Source organism: Bradysia coprophila, chromosome IV (genome assembly GCF_014529535.1).
Source record: "Bradysia coprophila strain Holo2 chromosome IV, BU_Bcop_v1, whole genome shotgun sequence".
In the NCBI taxonomy this organism is placed as follows: domain Eukaryota; kingdom Metazoa; phylum Arthropoda; class Insecta; order Diptera; family Sciaridae; genus Bradysia; species Bradysia coprophila.
The window spans coordinates 3,553,759-3,578,524 of NC_050738.1; the positions used below are offsets into that span (position 1 = coordinate 3,553,759).

Here is a 24,766-nt window from a genome sequence, read left to right on the forward strand (position 1 = left end):
AAAACCCTTAACTTCATGTAGAATAGGGTACAAAAGTTCCTAAAAACTCTCTTTTTTACCAACTTTTTCGTCAGAAAATCAACTATTTCAAGCAACTATTTTCGTTATTTTTACTCACTTTTCCACTTTTTTACTTTAAATTTTCCGTGGAATCCCTGAAAATTGTTCCATCATGTAATGGATTACTTTCGCAGCTGCAAATGAATCTTTTTTGTATCGGGTGTTACACTACGATGAATACGATCTGTGTTAGGGAATGATGTCCACACAGCCTCTCGATATATATATATATATATATATATATATATATATATATATATATATATATATATATAAGTGATTAAGGATATAATTGTATTGCATTGCACTGTTCTCAAGCCAATTAATCTTCTTCAAATGCATACAATAGTGTATTCACTCTTCATCGATATTACTGTTGAGCAAAAACATTCGCCGATTGGCTGACGTTTTTTTTTAGTTCTGATTGATTTTGTGCATGTAAAACAATCATAATTTCCATGCAAATCGTTTCTGCGAGTCAAAGTTCATCGAAGACTGATGAGTTTCACAATTTTATTGTTTTAGGTATGCCTGACGTTACTAAACGGTACAAAGTATGTGTCTATCTTATCAATTCGGTTTGGAACTCAACACCCAGATATAACCAGATTCAACTAAAATCTGTATTGTTGTCACTGTACATCGCTAGTGTGCATAACATTTACTGAAGTAATTATTCATTAATTTGCTCTTTCTACAATATCCAGACACATTAGACGCGCACCAAAAAGTCAATAAATCTATCACTCTAAATTAATATTTGTTGTTAACAGTACAGAAAGTTCGATGCAAAAAAACAAACAATTCATCAAATGGAACTTTTTTTTTAAGGAAATGGCATATGGTTAAGTTAGGTAGAATAGAAATAAATTAAAATGAAATCAATTTGAACGCAATTTCCATATACGAGCTGAGAGTGTCTGGTAAATTGAATCGTTATACCGGTAGTATTTTAATATTCATGGTATAATATGGCTGTTGAACCGCAAAGTTCACATTCTGAATTGTTAGCTTTAAAATGACATGAATGAATTAACTTACCCTTTGTAGTTGCATTTCAATTGTCCGATGTGCACATTTTGATTTGGTCGATGTTTCCTTTTGTTGTACGTGTTAAAGCTGTAAGAAAAAAAATGTTTTTTTTTGATGTATTGATTCCGAGCAGGTGGAAACATTTGTTCAGAAATCCGTGACTCCAGCGCGGTACAGCGCGCAGCTGTACTTACTGTTGAAATTTAGACATGAAAGTGCTTCAGCTCTTTTTCAGTTGGTCCGACCATACAAACAAAATTTCTTATCCGTTTTTAACTATTTTCACATGCTACATGCGTCTAAAACTGAACTTTTCAAGTTTTTTCCCCTTGTCATGTAAATAACTAATGTTCGTGTGAGTGGACCAGCTGAACAACAGTTGAATCAAGTTCCTGTCTAAATTTTACTGACGTTCACTGTAAATTATACCCTTCCACTGACCCAAAATGTTATACAAACTATTGTCTTCTCAGATTAGTTTTGCTTAGCCAGAAATAAATTCACCAACGGAACCTTCAGCCTTTTCTCAGAAAAAAATCTTTTCTCTATTCACAGAATGAAATCCGATGGAAGAAGTAATATATTATCATCCGTTGTGTCAGAGTGGGAAGATAATGTGTTATTCGATGCAGACGATCCAGATTTTGCGAAAACAGGCACCAACGCACCGGCAGCTAATTTGAATGTATTGAATGCATACATGCTTAAAGGTGAGTCTTTCCTGATAGCTTTTCTAATCGAATAATCGTTTCGTTTATTATATGGGCCACAAAGTGCATGACATTCGAATTGAAACCCTTTTTGAGTTTTTGACTAGAGAATATGCGGACTGATAGAGGTGCCATATTTATAGTTCATTATCAGCGTCAGCTCCTTATTTGTCATTTTCTTCGCTTTATCTATTGCTCTTAACACTTGACTAAGACAAGATAGATACGGCCCTGATAAACGAGCTTCTGATTATTTTTGATACACATTCACGCATTCATATTCCTACGGGCTACCAGCTGATGTGAAATTTATAAAAAGTCGACTTTGTCGTATTTTTATTAATTTTTTTTATCGTCATACGATTCGCTCGCGTTTCGTGTGTCTGTAACGTGTGGTGTGTGTGATCTTGAAATTCAATTACCTGACCTTTTTCGTGTCTCAAGTAACGTCTAGCCGATATGATTTGCATGAAAAGCAGAAAATTCACGACGAGTCTCTGTTTTAATTGTATAGTAAAGTACATACACACTGTCGACTGTGTAAAAAAAAAGTTTAAAAAAATTTACTAATCGTATCGTAATAACGGCTGAGAATGAAACTGATATCAGCTAAAACACATGTTAGCAAGTCATCGGTATGATAAAACTACAGTAAATTAAGTAATAAACAAACAGTTACTTGTTACACACGTATACTAGTACTTTTAGCAGTTTCGATGAGCTACAGATTGTTATACCGAACATGTCTACAAATTTGTAGAATCGAAAATATTTGAAAGATTATTGTATACCTAAAGGTGTACTAGCCGTAACCATATTATCAGAATAAAATTATTGTTCGTTTTGCGAAATAACTATAAAGAGCCAAGTATATAATGGCAAATTCCATGATGTAACATGATGTGTTCGATATATTAGCAAGTCTGACAGCTAGACATATGGTGTTTTGAATACGATTCCTTCTTAATTGTCAATTTCGAGGAAATTGTAGCTTTTCCTTGGAAAATGTTACAAAATCGTAGTCACTGCTGCGAGTATTCTGCATATTTCAAGAGAATCTTTAAGTAATTTACACAACTTTTCTGTATTTTACCATGTTAGGATACCTTGGCTGATTCCGCCAATAATAATTAAAATAGTCATTTTTTTGCCCTCCGTTGAAAGTTCGGATGCTTTTGTTGTAACCTCAGTGTCTGTTACTGAATTAACAAAATTAATATTTATAACATTCATCATTCTCCACGACGAGCTTGATTTTTTGTATTCGACCTCTCGTGGACATGAAATGTTTTTAGTGGTTTATGCTTGGGTTTATGTAGAGGGCGACACCACGAGTAAGATAACAACACAAGAAAATATTTCGATAGGAAAATTTTTAATTAGATTGATTTTTCCTTTTTCTCAACTGTGGGACTTTATAAGAGAAAATAAAAGTAATCCACGTATGATACAGCCGTTAAAATTCACTGCGACCTAGTTGAATGACTTTGCTTCATAAAAGATGTTTGTTGGTAGTCATCAATGTCATGATTGGTATCGCTATAAAGCTTAGACCTCACGCTAAACAGTTACTATATTTTTGTGATCAAACAAGTCACCAGTAGGATCCAAACAGTCTTCGAAGCTTCCCGCAGGTCCCAAAAAAAAGAAAAATATTTTCTTGTTATGTTATTCTTTCTCGTTGTGCCGCCCTCTACAAAAACCACTAAAAACATTTAATGTCCACGAGAGGTCAAACAAAAAAAAATTAAAGCTCACCGTGTCTCGTCCTCCATTTCCTGAGATTTTTTTCACTTACACTCGCGGAATTTTGAAACCCTAAACAAGAGCAAGATTTGAGGCCAGAGTGAAGCAAGAACCGCAAATCGGTTGAGTTCGAGCTATAATTCCTCATTTACCTCGAGCGAGAATTCGGTTTTGTCCATGAAATATACAGGAAAAACCAACGTAAATAAATCAACGAAAAACGGTGATTTTCGTCATTGGAGGGAATTTGACAATACAATTCAAATGTTTTTTCTTCACAAAATAAAAAGTGACAGTTCGAGGAGAAAATGTCTATTTTCTCACTGTTCACATAAATTGTCAATTGTCAAATTTAGAGGAAATCTAAGGTCAGATTGATCATAATTTGAAGGAAATCACTAGTGTGATTAATGTTCTCATGGTCTCGTACGTCTTGTATTAGTGTACACTGCTTTAGTAATTCAAGGAGCTATTATATCTCCCCCAACTTTGAGTCCAAATGAGTCTAAAACATTTTTGCAATTGTGAAATCCAATTCTTGTAATAAAACAAAACGTAAGGTTCAAGCTTAAATTGAATAAAATTTGTTGATAATTATTAATCGCCGAATGTTATGTAATCAAATTACTATAGACATAATACCCTACTTAATATTCGTTCATTGACCAATAACGGATCAAAACGCGCACTTATGGTGTTGAATGGTTCGACTATTTATTTTATTTTTTTCACACAGCATAAGACAGCAATAAAATATTCTTATCTCCAGACAGAAGCATATTAAATTTTATTCAATAAAATGTTTATAATTTTTAGTATGTTTCGGTATATTTTTCTTGTTCTTTGGTAAACTATAAGCAAAGCACTCACTGCTCAGAGTGTTGATCCTATGAGGTTAACATTCTGTTTTGTCTAAATATAGACATATTAACTGAACAAAAAAAAATCTCATGAACGATAGGTTTTACATAGCAGCACAACGCACCCATGAACTCTGTATTAAATTTCAGCTACTGTGTCCAAATATTCACTGACATCAATCATTTAACATCGACGACAACCGATTCGATTCTATCTGAATTTTATTCGTTTATTTGATATGATCATCGAGTTATTGGGATCGGGTTGGCACGAGGTAAATCTATGATATCCAATCCAAGATTTATGATATCATGTGTCCAGTTGTAACAGACTCATTTAATTTAGTTTACACACCGGTGTCTTACGTTCATTGTTATAGTGAAACGTGACGAGGAGTTTTATACGTACAATCCACATAGAATGATAAAACTATCACTATTTCTGCATGAATAATTCCCGAAGGATGATTGATTAGGTTGCCCATTTTCCTCTTATTTTTCTGTTAAATATGAAGGTTGTGAAGGCTAAAAGATAAAATATGACTCAAGTCTCAAGCAACCTTTCGTTAAAACAAATATATTTTTTAGGTAGAATTGTGTAATAACTTTAATATCGACAGCAACATTACTAAAGGGCGAACCTACTATAGTTCTCAAAATACTCAACCGATTTTCTTTTCTTTTTCTGAAAGCTAGAAATATTTCTGATTTTAAGAGCTACCGATTGATAGTTATGGTCCAAAAACCCATTGTCACCGAATACCACTACTATGCTGGAGGGTGCAGCTCCACTGAAATGTTCCAATCAGCTCCTCTGAAATGTTCCGTGAAGCGAAATCAGCAGATTCTTGTAGAATATTGTTTAGAGCTCCCACATTTTAATTTTTTGACAAAGTGCTCGTCGTGGTACGTTTACCTACTTTACGTTTTTTCGCGCAAGAGTGCTCAGGACAGAAAACATCAATCTTTATTGATCATTAATCTACTAAAATCAGAGTTAAGATAAGATTTCCAAGCACCTAAGCCGCCAATGGGCCTGTTGTGCTTTCCCCATATTTTCGAAAGATCTTATAATTGTGAATCATCTGATTTATCTATTAAAACATAGGTGTCGCTAGTAGTTGACATTTTTAGAATCACAATTGTGACTTATGCATGTGACATGACGTATGAGAAATGTGTTCAGCATATTTTATTGTTTTCTTGGAGACCTATTACGGTCGATAGAGCTGACAGCAGAGGCTAGTCATTTACGATTAGGAAAAACCCTATGAACTATGTCTGACACGGGAGTCGAACCCGTGACATATAGGGCGTGAGTACGTCGTTCTACCGATTGAGCTACCTGGACAGTCCTAATCAGATTTTAATTCGTTAAAAAAAATGTTACGGCCATGTGATGTCCGAATCATAAAACTCAGTGACATATTTCTGGCCAAGACACTCTTTAAATCGATTTTTTACCATGAAGCCATAATGGCTCATTTTTGGTCAAATGTAGAAGAATGTAGAACAGAACCAGATCTACATTTTTCTACATTTGGCCAAAAATGAGCAATCATGGCTTCATGGTGAAAAATCGATTTAAAGAATGTCTTGGCCAGAAATATGTCACTGAGTTTTATGATTTTTTGGTTTTTCGATTATATCTTTCAAACTATTGGTCGGATGATCCCATTATGGGTCTCAAAAAATCTTTTTCCGATAACGACTTCAGTTATAAACGATTAACTTTGGATAATGCGGACTTATATGGAAAAAGTGTTCGAAAAATGAAGTAAAAGATTTGAAATAGATCTCTTGAAAATACTTCGATCATTTGAAGTAACAGATCCGATAGTCAAACTCTTGATGTGCTTACCATCTATAAAAGACTGCTCTTTGTTAAAAGCAAAATGTGTTTAAAGATACCCACTGTTTCTGCCAATGGATGTTCAAACACCTTTAAACGTTAGTGTAAACAGAAAGAAATGGTCAGCGATTCATTTACGTTTATGCAGTTGCATGTAATCTATGTTTTAGTAAACATTCATGTAATTCATAATGAGCTCTTTGGTCTATAATATTTAGAAGCTAAAATGCCATCGATTTGTTGCTATTATTAGCTGATAGCCGACCGATATTATATTTATTTGTAATATACCGTCAGCCGAGGCGTCAGTAATTCAATATTCTCAAGTACAAAATTTTATTAATCTGATCCAATTCTATACCAGCAGTTAATTTACTTGATTTGTAAATACAATTTGATATCCTCATTCGAAATTGGATAGGGACAGCATAAATACCGGCAGTGGTTTTATTATTAATAAGATAACGTCCGCCACACTATCTACTGCTTAGTCAAAATGTTGAGTTAGTTTTTCACTATCTATTTTGTCTGTATACAGGCTGGTAATCAGTTTCAGCTTTTATTAAAACAATTCAAAGAAACAAACAAATCTTTTCTCCAAAGTCATCAAAATAAATAATTTGAAGGCAGTATGTAGTGTAGTAGGTATGATGATCCGATTTCAATTGGCACGTGTGAAGTCCATAAAATAACTATAAAAACAGCTGGAACAGGATGATAATATTTTCGACTTAGTTGTAGTTGTTGTGCTATTGTGCAACATTGTATGGCCAAAAAGTAAACGTGCAACGAACAACAATTCCTTTTCGAAAGAATGTTGCAAGACGTGAGTTGTAAATAGCAGTCTGCATTAGTGCATAATTTGTAGCTGCAATGGTTACATGGGATAAACAACATAGAACAGCATAGAAACCGAATATCATTTATTCAATACTTGGGTCATCGATATTCTGAAATTAAATTTTTTTACAAATTAAAATTCAATTTCATTGACGCAAAAGTAACGAAGAATTTGCATATGCAATAAAGCTCCGATATAAATAAAATATGGTTAAAGGAACTAGATATATAGGTACCAGCCAAAGTACACACACTTTTTACTTCTATTACGCTGAGTGCGGGGAAGTTATTCCACACGAAAAAGAAAAGAGTGAAAAAGAAAACGACGAATCGAATTTATACATTGTTGTTATTGAATGGGACTGTCGCGGTTTATTGCATTCAATGAAATGACAATTTTTTTTAGCCAAAATAATTGGACATGAGCCGTTTTATTTGTACGGTCGACAAATTTTTTTTTTCGTATTTGCATTCGTTTTACTATTGTCGATCGATGATCAATTGAACAAATATTCATTTTCGCAATAAACAAAATTATTTTTGTTGTTGTTGTCATTTTGCGTCGTCTGTTTATCCAAATGTGTAGAAGGCCTGACCGAAAAAAACGAATTTCTGAACCGATTTTCACACTCATCTGATTGGTATGGTCATCCGTGTTTGTATCATTCAGACTGGGTGATCGCATTCGTAATGGCGCTAAGTGGATTAGCGTGATTAGTTTATTAGTACAGTATCAGAATTGTGTTGTCAATTTGATCATGAAATTGTTGTTTTCGACATTTTCAACATCTCGTAGAAAATAAATCAATAACTGGACCTGTTCGGCAGATTGTTTATTTCATTATGATCTCAAGCTTTCATATCATACCTAAACACCAAACTTTTCTCCGATTTTATTGGTTTATTTCATACCACCGTGTCTGTGAAGAGTACGGTCCTTAGTATTTGTGTTGTTTACAGCTGCACAACGAGTTACAAACAAACTTGAAAAGACCTTTACGACAATCTAAATAAAAGTGTGGCAATCACTATGTGCTAATGGAAATTGTAAACTTACATTTTACGCATTAAGCGTTGAGACGAGCCTCTAAATCGAACGATGTTTGTTGGTCAACAGACAGGCCTAAGGTCTGATGTTTTGATTAAATTTAAACGAAAAACAATTCTTGGATTTTATATCTTCTGCATTTTGCATAGCACAGCACTTGTTGTATGGTGACCAATAGTTCAACAATTTACTTATCGCCTAAAGTTATGCCAGACGATCACATTCTTACCTTGATTATGGAATATTTTTTTTCCAATTCCTTCCTTAACTTGCATTGTATACTCTAAAGTATTTGTTCAATTAACTTGTCAATTGAGACCGCTCTGTTTGGTGGTGATAAACAATGTAGATGGACATTTTCGTACACGTTCCGGGGTGTCAATTAAATCAAATTGATTTTCGATGGAGGTTGTTTATCGTTACACGTTTCTTGGGAGTCAATAAAATCAAGTCCAACGACTGTTTATTGCAAAGGGACTTTGAACAAAATTAAAAATATTTTTTTTTTTCGTGATTTGATACCATCCTCCCTGAAACAGATGCTGGCACTTTTTTTCTTTCTTCAGAAACATCTTATCAGAATAAATATTGGGATTTTAATTTAAAAAAAAAGTTTTTTATTTTCGCGAAAAGAAGAACGTTTTTGTTACACCTCAATGTTTAATCACGGATTTTTCTTGTCAGTGTTTAGACTTCTGGAATTTTTAAGCAAGTAACAAAAGATAAGCTTAACGACCATCTGGAAATGTTTTGATGATAGTGTTACAAAGGTGTTGGTTTCCAACCAGCTACACATATTTGTTTTGTCTATATTATATACCTGTCGCGCATACCTTATGGCGCGACAGATTAGTACATTCTTATTTCGAAGTCAAGTGAATAACCTACGTGAAATATATGAGATTCTTTATCGCAACGCACAACTATTTGATTACATTCGATAAATCGATGATTGGATATTTCTTACAATTCAGTCACAATCTTTCATTAATGATTCTCACTGTTCAATTATGCACGTGACATGGAATGTAGTCAATTGTTTTTTTTACCGTAGACTGGCGTGACTTAAATAAATATTTACTTTTGGAAGATAACAGCCAGCAATTTCTGCGAAATTGACCTAAGATTATAACGCACCTAATGGATACGTAAATCCAACCAGGTTTCTTTCCGTTGATTCGCAGCGATGAATCAATAGTTGCAGAGCGTACGTTCGATTTCAAACGTGAAATCTTATCTGTCTGGTGTGAAGTACAGTGTACTATCAGGTTTATTACGTTCGAATTTGCGAAATCTCAAATTAAAAAATTAATTAAACTCGGTTAAGTGGACCCGCAGAGTGAGAGACTCAACTCAACTACCTCAAAAGTTCGAAATACGCAGTGTCTCAAATCTATTCGGGCTGTCTTATGTACAGTTTTCAACAACTTTTCAGTGAGAGCAAGTACATCACATCTTCAATAGGGAAAGGAAACCGGAAGGCCTTTGACGATACCGGTTTTCGGTAATACCGGTTTTTCATCGAATTTCTTTTTCTTGTTAAATCTCAAATACAATCGAAGAAATTAATGTGTAGCATCATTTAAAACGGTTTTCATGTTCAGTTTGAAAAATTGCTTTTATTAGGACACTTTCTATAAATACAGTCACGGAATAGAAGCTAACCTTCATTCTATTACATGTTTGTGTTGTTTGAAATTCCTTGAACCGATTCTCAAATTAAGATCTGTATCTTTAGTCTGCAGAAACGTTTACAACATTGATAAACGTTCAATGAAATTAAAACATTTCTACACAAATTCAAAATTGGGACTGAGATCTGAGACCCTTTACTTCCTTCTTACAAAAAATAACTGTGAGAGTTTATCTCATGTAATTTTCTATGTCAATGAAAAAGGCCTTTCTCGGACATAAATTTATTTTGTATCGCTGCTTCAGTGACATTATTTGCTTTAAATAAAATCAAAGGTTTCGACTTTACCAAAATTCTTCGTAATCGCTTACATCCACAAACATTCCGCAGTTATGTATGCAGGACGAAATGTTTAGTGTGCTGTTAACTGGAAATAGTGGATCACTTTTATGTGAACGCCACTGTTATCTAAACTAGCGAAGAGTGATAAGTTTTAGTGAAAGCGAGAAATAGATTTTGTAAATTTCAGATGACGACACCATAGTCCCATGTTCCTTCAGAAGAACTCTTAGATCGTTCGTCATGCGATAGAAGAATCAGTTGAATCATTAACAAACAACTAGGGATTAAATCTTTTTAGTCTAGAATTGCTAGGAAGAAATAGTTGAAGTTTGAATTTACAACATCACAATACAAATTCTTAGACATCCTAAAATTTTGTTGGGTGTCTCAATTTGAAAAGTGCTTTCACGCTTACACATTGAAACATGTTAATACTTCTACCAAATTTTAAAGGCAAAGTTATTCGATTTCATATTTCGAAGTAGTTTTTTGATATTTTTTTTTCAAGAAAACTGCATTGGTTTCGACAACTTATTCTATTTCTGTGAAACCGATATTTAAACTAGTAAAACCGGTATTCGGGATCCAGGTATTAACGGTTTTACCGAAATCCCTTCCCTAATCTTCAAGTACTTTTGAAATGCCATCCACGTTGAATTACAAGTTACGCTACCTCGCCAACCAAAAATCCGAACATTCGGTAACGTGAAGATGATCTGTATTAATCCGTTACATTTTTCGACCTATACTCAAGTTGTTTATAGAAAATCTTTTACTTCATCTGCTGTAAGCATACTTTTTGCTATTATATAAGATCACAATAGACAGAGCTCATCATTTATGTTTATCGTTGCTGTCGGTTACAAATGATACAGTAGGAACGACGAGAGAATAGAAATTTCTGGCTCTCAGATTTGTACTATTTTTCAAAATTGCCATATAGATCGAGAGTCTTTCGTCACCGGTTAATTCAAGAAATCAGAAGAGTTGGCAACCGATTTTCAAATTTGAGGACACCTTTTCTCTGCCACCTCCCATAACAGGGTCTTTGAGTGTCGGATTTGGTTAATAAAACAACCTAGCGGTGACATAGTTCTTTTGTTTTTCGACCGAAAATTTATATTGAGAAACACATTCTGCATTCATCATCAATAAAATTACTCACACCGGCCATTCGTTTGTTTCTCAAATATTTTCTTTCATAATTAATTCTAAAAGCCAATAAAACTCAAATGTGTGAAGACAAGCGAGACTCTATAGCCAAATATTTGATGAATTCCGAAAAAAAAGAGAATCACACGCGACGTTAGTCCTTTCTAATCAATTTTAATTTATCGCAAACGAACTGGGCAAATGTTTACTTTCAACGCAAGGTCGACTCTTTTGCAATTCTACCATTATTGTCTACACTCTTCCGCTCCGCAAACACCATGCAATGATGGGGTTTTTTATCTTAATTTTTTTTTTGCCAATTTCAAACATTTTACTTGTTTCAGAATAATTATAATTTCAAATACAAACAGATCCGAAGAATTATTTTTAGAAGACAAATATGTATCCGTTCGTCTAGCAAGTAACGTTAAATAAAATATCAGCTAACGTGGCAGATATAAATCTACACCGACAGCGGTTATATCGTACGTTTCGCATTTTAAATTAACTTCACAAAAATGTTTGTTTGAGTTCAACGAGAATTTAAATGATGAAAATTCATCGTTCACAATCATGTGATGTTGTGGCTCACGCTAACCATACTACACCTCAATCACACACATATTGTATAGAGAGGCGTTCAGGATAATTATATAAAAACCATTAACCTTGTCGTCACCATTTTCTCGAAAATGAATCGTCAATTTTCCAAAAATATATTACATTCCGAATCGTACCAGCATACCGGTCAGAACAAGCGAATCAATGTCTAAGTTATTGTGTGTAGTAAATTGTGTAGTATTTTCCGATGAAAAGAAGTATTTTTGTATCCGTTTTGGCCAAGACCATAGCGAAATTATGAAAATTGTTATTTTTAGACTGCGTTTATATTGAACAACGACGTTTCCATTGAGAAAAATTATTACAACCGACCGGATTTTGTTTGTATTTATTTTTATTCCATTTTTCCCCGCAATACACCCAGCCATTCTGAATAAATGTTTTGCAGTTTGAACACAGTAAAAATTGCAAATCATAATAAATATGCTGGCGATGGAAGATTGAACGGATTGAACGGTTTCTGTTTGATTTTGATGACACCACACAATAGCAGCGAGTTTAGATTATCACTTAACGTAATTAAAATTTTAACAAAAATATTTACTGAATTTTAAAACACGCAAAGTGCAGAGTGAATGTCATCTAGATTTTTGTGTGTGATGTGTGTGTGCTAGTAGTTATATATAACAGGCAGCCCAGCTAATCGATTCCTTAATCAAACAAATAAACAGGAGGTTATTTTTAGATTTGTTTGCGGTGTCGCAATGTAGATAACCTTTTTGTTAAAGACATTGCGATTCGCAAATCGTTAATTGAATAATTTATTTTGAACGACTAAAATCAACCTGATATGTAAGCATTTTGATGAACGATCTAAAAGTGTCAATCATTGTATAACATTCGCGCATATAATTGACCAATTATAACACTGAAAAACACGATGAGAATGTGATTTTATTATCGTTGAACTGAATCAACAAAATATTGGAAGATCGGACAATTTCCAATTTGAAAGTCGCGATTTGCGATATATTTTCAAGCAAGATCGACCAAAATATGTTTACATTTTGCAAATCTTAGATGACTCTCGTGAGAAATTTGATCGTTCTACTTGGGACTCTGGGACTGATTCAACTTGTCTTTCATATTTTTAGCCATCATTCATAATATGGACATTTTCACCTTGAATACATTGATAAAACTAATAGATTTTCAACTTGATAGACAGTATTTTGCAATTCCAGGGGGGAGTTGTGCTTATAAAAACTTATTTTTTCTACTTTCTCCTGACAAACAAAACTATTTCGTTTTACATCTAATGGTAGTTTGCTTTGTAATGTTTCGTTAGTAAGATGGTCTTCAGGCGATAATGGAACGTCAACACATGCAATGAAGGAAACATCCAAAGTCAACCTATTTCTTTTCTTGTTAAAAGCAATTCCATCTACAGAATCTACTACTTCAATGTTTCAACAAACACATTGACAAATACAAAAATCTTACCCAGCTCATGTTACTGTCGTTGTTGTCGATATCACAGATGGTAAGCCGTTACTAAAAGGTTGAGTGAATGAAACATTCGTCATTTCGACGTTACATCAGTTTATATTTCCTCATTGTCTTTTCCATCGTCTTCTATTTACAAAACATTTTTCTACCCATAAAAGAGGAATGGTCACGAGAGAATCACTGCGTAGAATTGTTTTTGTTTGTTTTTGAAACACTCAGGGGTTGATATGTTTGGAATTCATTTAAAAACCCTCGAGATAAGTGACTTACAATGAACTAGTTCATAAATATTAGTCCCTAACTAGTTGGATCTGTGTTCTGTTCGAGCGTCAATTAGCCGAGAGTTGCTCACGTCTACAGTGCGAATTAAAATAGTGTTTTCACTGAACGTTTTCTGTACGTCACAGTAAAAAAAAAACAATTTTCAATGAGATGTTTAACCATCACCGTTCCATTTTTAATCGAATATGTTCTCACATTTCAAGCAAATTATTTCCATGACAAACACAACAATGAGTGACGCTTTTCTCTCATAATTTTCCTTATCGCTAAAAACATTATTTATACCCATAACACACTCACACACACACAAATAGCACAAAAACTGATGAGTTATTAAATAACAATAACAACACCGTAATTTCCCCGCGCAACTCAATATGAAAACAAAACACAAAGCCGAATATCATTCTCCAATATATGAAAATCCCCTCCAACTCACTCATACCTGATCTCAAGCTATATATCGAGTTTATAAATTGATGTTAACAACTTGGATGCGATTCAGTATAAGTTCAATCTTAGCACTTCAAAATTGTCTTTAAATTGTGAGATATTGTGGAGCGTTCAGTTTATAACGAACACAGTTTTGTGTATACGCTGAATTAGAAGAAAGGTTCTCATTGTTTTAAAAAACAGAAAAGAAAACAACTCGTCAAATTGATAAATTGCTTCGAATTGCTTGCATAAACAGTAACTGTGAAAAGAAATTTATAACAAGCGGTATTGTATCCACACCATCCCGTTGATAATACGGAAAATTTGTATATTTTCATGTTGGATAACTCAGTGAAATGTAAGTACAGCAAGCTCATAAGTTACACATAATTAGTCTGAGACTTGTTAATCGTCAATTTAAGCTTTAAAAAAATAGAAGAAAAGATTTAACGTTCGAATATAACCAGCAGTTTCAACACTGGTAAATTGTGCAATTGCAATTGTAAAACCGACAACAAAATTTTTATTTTTGTTTCGATCATTTTACATATAGTCGAGAACGTGTTTCGCTTTTTTAAATTAGATTAGAACGAGTATACCTATGTCGAACGTAATTTGCTGTGCTGATTGATAAGATTTTTACGCAATTTTTCAATGAAATTTTCCAGTCATATAAATAGTGAGGAGTGCTATCTCGTTCCGCTGAACAAGACGTAAAACATGACGAGTTTTCTTTGTCAGACATTATTAGAATCTAATTAAAATTCAATTTCCAATTAAATTTACTATTTTAATTGAGCGTTTTGGGCTATTTTTAGTCGGAATAATTTTATTTTCAATTGTTAGCTAGTTGAATGTCTAAAATAAAACTGAAACAAAACAAAAAAAAACTAAAAGTTTAACTAAAAATAGCCGAATGGAAGTTAAATATAAAACTGAAACAATTAAATTTTCGATTGACAAGGCATTTAGAAAGGTTTTTTTTTCTGTTTATTTTTAATTCGTTTGTGTTTATGTAACATTTCAGTCGGTGCAATTATATTTCTCTCTCATAAATTTACGTCGTCGTATATTACGCTAATCATAAACATATAAAAAAATCCGAAAGCTGGAAACAGAAATATCTTTTCTGAATCATATTTTCGTATATTGTTCCGAACATTGAATTGTATTGGTCTCTATGCAACAATTTGGTTTGACGCAATAGCCACGAAAAAAAAAACAATTTTATTAGCACACCATCGGCTTTTGGACAACAATATGTCGGTCATAAAGCCCGTGATTCATTAAATGGTATAAAATCATTAATTGCATTGTATCAGATGTGTGCTAAAATATACTCTCGACCAGAATTGTTGTTCTGTCCATAAATTAGCGATTCGGAATGTAAACACGTGTAAATGGTTCGCCGTTCGCTCTAAAACTTTAATCAGCTAAGGATAGTCATCGAAAACCAGTTTTATCACACGTCAGTGCTCAAATATTTGAGTAAATTCCACCAAATAATGAAACGATTAATTACTGTCGTCCGTTTGTCAACGACTTTATTGCGACTTAACAAAATAGCTTCATGTGAACCTACTTCTTCCACTTTCACTACGGGTGATGAATTTTTGTAAAGGTGTTATGACGAGGCCACTGATAAAGATATAATTTATTGGTTGGTATACCATGTAGTCTGATAAATTTTTTAGTCGTTTCAGTTTCCGGTTGGGCCATATATATACAATTCAGGTTGTCGTGACTGTCTGATAAAACTTTGACCACAACACGAATAACATTTAGACCGATTCAGTTCAATGAAAATGAGGAAGAAGAACGAACCGGTATAGCTTTTAAGAAAGTGAACTTGCAATGTACGTAGAACTTAGAAAACTCGTACCTCATCTGTACACATCGGGAGGACGCGTCAATAGAGATGCACTGATGACATTCCTCTTTCCATATAAAAATTCCACCTCATATTAGTATATGATAGGTTTTGTACGAAAAGGGAGTGTCAATGAGCCCAATGACGTGGTTTATTTCGTACATATTTTTGAAAATCATATTTCCATATTTTCTTGAATTTTCAAACGTTTTCCTAGATTTCCCAAAAATATTTTTGAAAAAATCCTGGAAAATGTATGAAAATTCTGGAAAATGAACAAAAAATCCTGGAAAATTCGGGAAAATTTAGGAAACTCTTTTTCCAAAAACGTCTAAGTACACAGTTAGTATGATAACTCGTTATGCTACTAAGACTGTAAAATGGTACCTAACTAGATTACAGCAGACACAATGTTGACATAAGCGCAAGATTTGCAATATCAGAGCTGTAATCTACTATTACCACACCTAGATCCAACTTACCATTTTACAGTTCCAGGACTACAAACAATTTTGTGTAATGATCGTCGGAAAATTTGCCGATTCTGCTGTAAACCAAATTTTGCAGGGCAGAGGAACGTAAATCGATTTCCATCTGAAGTAAATTCAAATGAAAATCGACGTCAAAGATTGACCATGAAAATTTCGGTTTTGACGAGTTCATTAGGGAAAAAAAGCGGTTTTGTTTGCAAACGTTTTCGATCATAGATCGAATTTCGGGAAATTTATGATAATTATTACTTGTTTTTACTTTTTATTTGTTTCAATATTTATTCAAGAAAATACGCACGAAACATATACGCCAATCAACAGCTGTTTCTACATACAATAATGAAAAAAAAATAACGCAGAACATTCTCTATCTCGGTATTTGGTTTTAAGAGATAATTATCGTTTTTCTTTTACTTAGCAGTAAAAAATGAAGATATTTTACCTGAATATTAAATATTGATTCGGCGCCAAGTGTTTTATATTTTGCAAAGTTTTGCCGCAGAATTATATTGCCTGTAAAATTGCATTGATTATGTAAATTTTCATTTTTTTTAAATTATTTTATTTTAATTTGCTGTACGAAGAAAAAAAACCCAAAAGAAACCGTTTTCTAAACGAGAACGAAATAGGAATAAATTTACTTGAATAAAATATGTCTGTAATTTACTTGCTATATATAGTTTGCAGTTTCATAACCGTTGTGTTTTCGCCAATTTTACTTTAAAATGAAGTGCTAGAACCAATATTGTAATAAAGTTGAAAGCACGAGGCCAATTGTCGGTCTCAGACACATTTCAGTTTTCTGTATTTTCTTCTTCTCCACAATGAATTCTCGTTTAGCTATGTCTATTAGGATAATCACAGCCGTTACTAAAGCAGGTACGGAAATAACTAGCATCAACAACTACAATCCACAGTTGCTAGCTGTATTATACTACTAAGGTACTAAGCCTTAAGCGGAAAACACATGAGCAATTGTGTATTGCTAAGATTGACAGCTATGCTGGATTTTCCGCTGTTGACACTCGTCAAAATAAAAATTTCCCAACTAGCATGTATGATGTTTTACTCGCGAAGGCCCCGGGAAACGAGTTTTAACGTTACTGTCCGTGAAGAAAAACGAGTTTCCCAGGGGTATAGCGAGTAAAAACTTTTTTATGGACCAGCTGGTGAATTCAGTGCACATTGCAAATTGTTTCCATACGTACTGTACATACACTGTATTGCATAAATGGGTTGTTTCAATTAGATAGATGACTTTTCATTTCTAAGTGCGATAACTTGAATTACACAATTTGTATGTTTACATGCATTAGTGTGCACTGTTTTCCGAACCGTGAATAATGTACCTACCTTTGTTGATTTGTTTGTCGATTATCTTCAGAGAAATTTTTCAGAAGCTATCTGATCAAGCAACAACGTCAAAGTAATGTGATTAAGTAATCTTGGGGAATATGGATTCACTAAGCAAACATTAATTCGATTTGTATTTTCCTTCCCATTAAATGGCACGCAAATATGAACTACGTATTTTCCTCAAACGTTGTTCATGCCGTGCCATGCCGTGTCATGTTAAATTATTAGAAGACAAATCATTTGGGAATTTAAGGAAGATGATGACCTCGTTAAATTGTCATTGTCTCGTAGTTATGTTGTTTGGATTTTATCATTTATTAGATCAACATGACTTATCAGTTTACATATTCATTTGCTTGTACTTTGTAATTTAAACCTAAAATCAAGTTACGTATGACACGAGGATCACGAATGTGTAAACAACGTCTGCTACTAGGCAAATGAATATATAGTCTGGAACGATGATTTATAGAGGGTGATCCAGTGACTCTTACCTTGTCAACCCACACATCGTTGAATTGAAGTCGACACATCATTGAATTGAAGTCGATATGAACATCGATTTCTTGCTCATTCGGAATTCGATTTTTCTTTGTATTCAATTCTTACCTTGACAAAATTTAATTTTAATGTTTAATTAGTACTTTCTGTGTAAAAACCATGACCGCTATCATAAATAATATGGCATAATGGCTCGTGACACCCGTCTCTAAATGTATATTAATAAAATGAAAATTATTTTCAATCGCAGACTGACGCCGTTTATACGTTCAGTTTGTTTCGAAAATAATATGCAATTCTATTTTAGACGGAGATTGTCTCTATGCGATTATGCCTGACGCGGTGATTTAATTTTTTTTTTCGCATAAATATTTTATTTAACTTCGATTCGAACGGAATGATAAGAATTCCATTCATGTAATTAAATTACGTGTACAATCGATTCCAGAGCATGTCAGCTAGAAGAATAATCGAAACAAAAGGTACTTAATTGGTATACACGACCCTTCGCAACGTTTATTGTTATATTCACACCGTCCATTTAACTGAACGCACGTGGCAAATTTAATCGATACGTTTTGTCGACACTTTGGTATTAAAATAATGAAAAGGACAACAATGACGTCATTCAGAACCAAATCATTTAGAGTGGAAGATTTACCTCAGGCTCAGTTGCTTTGTTGGTTGGACAACAATGACGTCACTGAGAACAAAATTATTTAGTCTGGAAGATTTAGCTCAGTTGTTTTATCGAATGTTATGCTTGTTATGTTAGAAATACATTTGGTTGTGTGACTCCGTAATTCAGTTTCTATAAAAATGATAAAATGATCGCAGGAAGGTACAGCTTATTATTCAATTACGATTTCGTAATTGACAAAATAACTACACCAACATTAATCTCGCGTCTCGAATGAGTTGTTAAACAAACGATATATATGTGAATTGCATGTCATTGTGGCGCCGTTCGGATTCTGAAACTTTTTTTTTACATATTTTTTGTATCATATTCAGCTCGGTTGATAATCGCATTTTGTTAAGGTCAAGTTTAGTATGCAATAGACACAAAGAAACTGGGATATGCTTCAAAGTTCATCATAATTGGTCGATATGGGAAGGTGAACCATTTTTTTTCTTTCTTCGTTCAGATCATTGGAATGATGAACTACATTTCTTGTATATTATCGTATATCGTTATGAGTAACGGTTTTTATAGTGATTTCAAAAAGAATTCTAAACTTTTGCAAATTGCGGAATTAGTTTCATTCGTAATCGTGTTGGCTGGGAGTCAATCATTGGCAATGAGTATTGAGTAAACATATCGATCATTAAAAAATAATTTGTTTAGAACAGAGATCACAAATCAGACCTAAGCAGCGTATGCTTTTGGTAGTTTCTGACAGTGGTTCTTGAGGTAACGTTAGTAACGCATTTGAACTTTATGGTAACAAGATAGTATATTGATATTACAGGAAAGTTCCAGTACAGATATAGTCGGAAAATGTCTGCAGATTGACCTGATTTTAGGTTTCATTGAATACATGGTCTTTCCCGAGCCCTAGTATCGAAAAAAATCATTATTAACACCAAACATGCGATTGGTCGTTGGGATATAATGAATATAATGAAGTGCAGAAATGGATCACGTTCAATAAGCGAATTATAAGAAAAATGAAATTTCCTTTCAAATAGTCAAATAATGTCAAGAGAAGCTTTTTGATACTTCAGTAGTAAATCCGTCGTCAGCCTCATTGAAAACGAAGCTAAATCATTGAAATTTCATTTTTCTTATAATTCGCTAAATGAACACGTCTACATTCTGCATATAGATTTCAAATTTGCTACATATATACCACGCTATAGCATCTACAGCATCTTTATTATCTGTTCTTGTAAATCTGTTAGCCTTTGCAAAATGTTGGTTATTAAAGTTGTCGTTTGTAATCGATTTTGATTCACTTAGGATGTCAAGGTGGATACTTCATGTGAAATTACTGTACAGCGACTCATGCAACATAACTCTTCTGTATCCAATATTCAGAGATTGTTTCATGCACTTCAATCAGAACTTGATTATATCAACACAATCTGTTTCTGTGTTGGTGATAGGGAATTTTACAAATTCACACCATATTTACCATGTAAAATGCAAACAATAATGCGCGATTTCACACGTTCATTGTGTCGTTGCGAGCAGATATACACTATGCTATATACATGTGTGTAAGAATGTAAAGTACCATCGTCAAAATAAAAAGTTTTACAAGTAAAATCAACATCTGAGTCACTGAATATCATATTATATGCATGTGTGTCAATCCAAAAACTATCCGTCGACTGACGGTTATGACATACTTTTTGAATTTTATACGGAATTTCAGATTAAAGGTCTTTAGAAATCGAAGTTTTTTTTTCTACTTCCATTTTAAATAAATAAATTATTTAGGACAGTCGACTGGAATTCGGTGTGTGTAATTGTTGGCTCTGTCAAGTACTGTCGCACTTAAGACATTACACTTTCGTTTCGATATACAGTTTTCTTACGTAAAATGGATTTTCTCTTTCAAACACCACAATTAACGAAATGTTTTTCTCTTTTATTTCCAGTGCCTTCAAATATGTCTCTGGCTGACATTCAAAATCCTCACTTGGCTGAACTTTGCAATTCAATGGGGTAAGTGAATCTTTCCATTTATTGTCGTTGATCATAATATTGTACACCAAAACCTTTACACATTCCGATGGGATATTAAATCAGTTGATGCACAACAATTTTCACAATTTTTTTTTTTAATTTGACGCAGTTGAAAATTACCTTGATCTACTTTAATTCTGTGTTTGATAAATATTGTCGAGCTACCTTTGGACGCTTCTAACACGTTCATATTAAATCTCTTGCATGCACACACGGTATGTGTGTGTCTTTTACGTTGAAAATAATTCAGTTGTGTAATACAAAAAAAAAATTATTGGATGCTTGTGGACGGAAAACGGTTATGTATTACGTTGCGGATATGCCTAGTCTGGAGATAAAAAAAAATTCATCCGGAAGCTGTAAAATATCAACGATTCAATTGTAACAACATTATCTTTCACTGAATTTGAATTTATTTCGTGTCATTGTCATTGAAAATGTAATGCCCACGCTGTGAGAGGTCGATTCTGAGTCACTGAGTACGAAACACTGATCAGTTAGTCCCCAGCCTAGCTTCCTCAGGAACGGCTTCATTTTTTTTTAAATGATGGAATCGAGTAGGTTGATGTACCAGTCTCCTCCCGACATATCGGGCGCCTATTGTTCTTTCATTGATAAACTTTTTCATTGAAGTCCGAAGACTGGTGCCGCCACCTACGAGTTCAATAAAACATATCCATCGCCTATTAGTTCAACAATAAATGCACACACGCCGATGAGACATTCTTGCCTTCCTTCAATATTGAACTAAAGCTTAACGATGGAGGTCAGTGGAGTTGTTTTTGAAATTTTCTGTTTGAATTTCGTGCAAGGCCTAGGGGCGATTTCAATGAAGGTGTCATATTATCTTCAAAAACACTACCTAGGTACAATCATTGTACAGTCAACAACACTTTATCCATTCAACTGAAATATGTCTTTCTCCACAAGGCCAGATCTGCCCAAGTTGTCAAGTAATCTCTTACCTTCAACACTCCTCCAAGATTGACACAAACAAAATCCCCGACACTATTCCATTGTTTTCGTTTTCAGGGTGGTATTATTACACAATTCAACGGGTATACCTATGTTACGTACGGGCACACAAAACCAAAATTAGCATCGTAAATATTTTATTTCCTATTTTCAATGACTGACCTTCGTTTCAAAAACCTACTTATATAATCTTTGTTTAGTCATCATGGCTTTGTGGTTATTGATGGCCGAACTTGATCGGTGGAAACGTATACATAATGCGTGGTTTATATTCGATTGTTAATTGAATTAATTCTTCAGCTGGTAGATTTGCGTTGAGAACATACAATTATAGCGACAAAGCATTAATATGCGATCAACTTTACAACATTGAGTTGAGATTTTCCATTTTTATTGCGTTTCGGGAAATAACCCAGAGATAAAATTACAGCGATATCTTCTCACTGTAGCAATTGAATTATTAATTAAAATGAATTCCAAAGTACTATGTACAGTGTACTGTACACCTAAAAACTATGAATTAATTTCGAAAATAGTTTCAACCGAATGCATTCCAGCCACTGCAACAATATATTGTGTGTATGGATGGATGAATAGCATTCAGATAAAAACAGAATCGAAATTTATAAATACAGACGCAATTGAGTCGTCAGCATGTAAACATAGTTTTTTGTCTACATCGACACGCGTCAGAGATTCCAAGAATTTTTCATTCATGATGTTTGTGGCGATGTAGCGAAGAGAAAAAAAAGAATTCTAAGGAACGATAACGACAAACGAAATTACCCACCCAATTAACTCGTTTCGATTTTATGTAATTTCCGCGTGAATTAATTATCTCATCTCGGAATTAATATATATCGATCGTCTATCGATGAAAATGGTATGAATCACACGCCAGGCAGGCGGATTGCAGCCAGTTATATATTTATAAATTCTATTTTTATAAATGTGCACATCCCATTCAGAGAATCTTAAAAATTATGTCTAATTTGACCTTACAAACGTTTCATCGATTTTATCAATATTTTGGTTGTGTCAACTTTCAAATTTTGAAAACCTCTCACACAAAAAAAAAACAGTCAGAAACTTATGTGCAAGACCTTCAGCGCCAACATAGGTATTTAATGAGCAAAAATAAAACTGAACAGAGAAGAAGAAGAAAAAAACTTGGGTTTTGTTATTGTTTTTAAAAACAAGTTTGTGTGGATTACGCGAGCTGCGTAAATACTTGAAAACATTCTTATTACAATACACACAAAATGCACAATTTATCGACAATGAAAATGTATCCACCGCAATCTTATACTGTTTCTTACCGCAAAACACTTGCATCAACCTCGGTTTTCCTAGTACTCAAATTCCATCAATTCCAATCGTTATCTCAATTTCATTGAAATCAAAATTTAATTTCCCTGTTTCCATTCACATTACAGACGCAACAGTATCAGAAGCATGTCGTCGTCACTGTCCGATCTGGTCGGAAGTCCATTGGAAATTTCTGTCGACAATGTGATTACCATCGAAGACTTACGAGCTCAAATGGGCTCATGCTTTACGTGTGGCGTTTCGTGGACGGACGATCATGTGTCGCTGGACTGTTCAGAGTGTGGTGGCTATAGTTCTGAACGACCCTGTCCATTGTGCGATGGAAATTGTGGCATGGTTTGGAAACGAGATTTTAATATGGTGAGTGTTCGCTGTGTGTTCATAACCAGAATGATGACTATATTCTGTCTGGACGATTTTCACCGATTAAAATTCGAAAATCAAAATTTTCATTTTCTTTTTTCTCTGTGCTTACAGTCACATACCTCCGGTAAAGCTCGCTGGTTAGGTGTTTGTCCCACCCTCAGCGACACCATTCACAACCATTTACCCGCGCTGCTTAGCCAAGCCACACCACAGACATGCGCCGCAAGTCAAGTGATGCCACAGGAACTATGCGCTCGACTCGAACAGTTATCAGCAAGAGCACAAACCTGATTCAATGCTTTCGTAACGAAACAGTGCATGGTGTAGCTTTAATTTCGCTTTTTTTTTGTGTTAAGTTAGTGGTACATCAGCAATACGATTTATTTTGGTGAGTTTATGAAAGCACGTCGCCGACATATAGTGTTGAACATTGTTTTCGATGGTGTGCTTTTCATTGCATAGTCATACAAAGCCGGAGAATTTTCGTTTTTCAGTTTCATAAATTGTATATGGTTGAACCGCTAAGTGTTTAAATAGGAAAAGAATTAAGTTGTAAATGGAAGGACGTTAGACAGACTCAATATTATTTCGTATTTTACTCGAAAATTGTAAAAAATTGAATTTTTTTTGATCGATTTTATGTGTGGAATTTTACACACATTGAACCACGCATTGCGCATCAAGCTAAATTTTAAGTCAATCTTTTTCGGAGAACTCCTGCTCAAATATTAGAGAGAGAAAAAAAAACCAAAACATTTTCGAGAGAGGTTAACATTTTGAACATACATTTTTGTAATTGAAACGTAATTCAGGCATTTATAGAAATGAAATCTAAATAACAAAATAAATAAAAACTTATTAAATGAACAAAGGCTGACACTTAAAATCAGAATGTAAACCTAGAACCAATAATAAATAAGGATGCAGCCTTTTCAAGGAAATGGTCTCTCAAAAAGATGAAAATGAAAATAAAATTAAGGAAATCCAAAAAAAGACTAGATTCATCCTATTTGTTTAGTTCATATAAGAATAACTCCTATATATGTACATGAATAAGAATTTAATTTAATTTAATGAAAGAAAACTTATTTAAGAAGAATAAATAAATGTGAAAATAAAAC

At 33.7% G+C, this 24,766-nt stretch overlaps 1 protein-coding gene across 2 annotated transcripts in view; it reads left to right on the plus strand.

The window, feature by feature from the left end:
- LOC119085849 (protein pinocchio) overlaps positions 1–24,766 on the plus strand; it is a 29,001-nt gene extending 4,235 nt beyond the window's left edge. The window contains exons 2-5 of one of the 2 annotated variants that reach the window (XM_037196355.1): positions 1,648–1,802; positions 20,888–20,954; positions 23,387–23,639; positions 23,757–24,766. In XM_037196355.1, coding sequence (XP_037052250.1) covers positions 1,649–1,802; positions 20,888–20,954; positions 23,387–23,639; positions 23,757–23,936 — 654 coding nt within the window. In that variant the 5' untranslated portion in view covers position 1,648 and the 3' untranslated portion in view covers positions 23,937–24,766. Of the gene's footprint in view, positions 1–1,647; positions 1,803–14,122; positions 14,421–20,887; positions 20,955–23,386; positions 23,640–23,756 lie in introns of those variants that run through there. The other variant, XM_037196356.1, reaches the window with a different exon arrangement.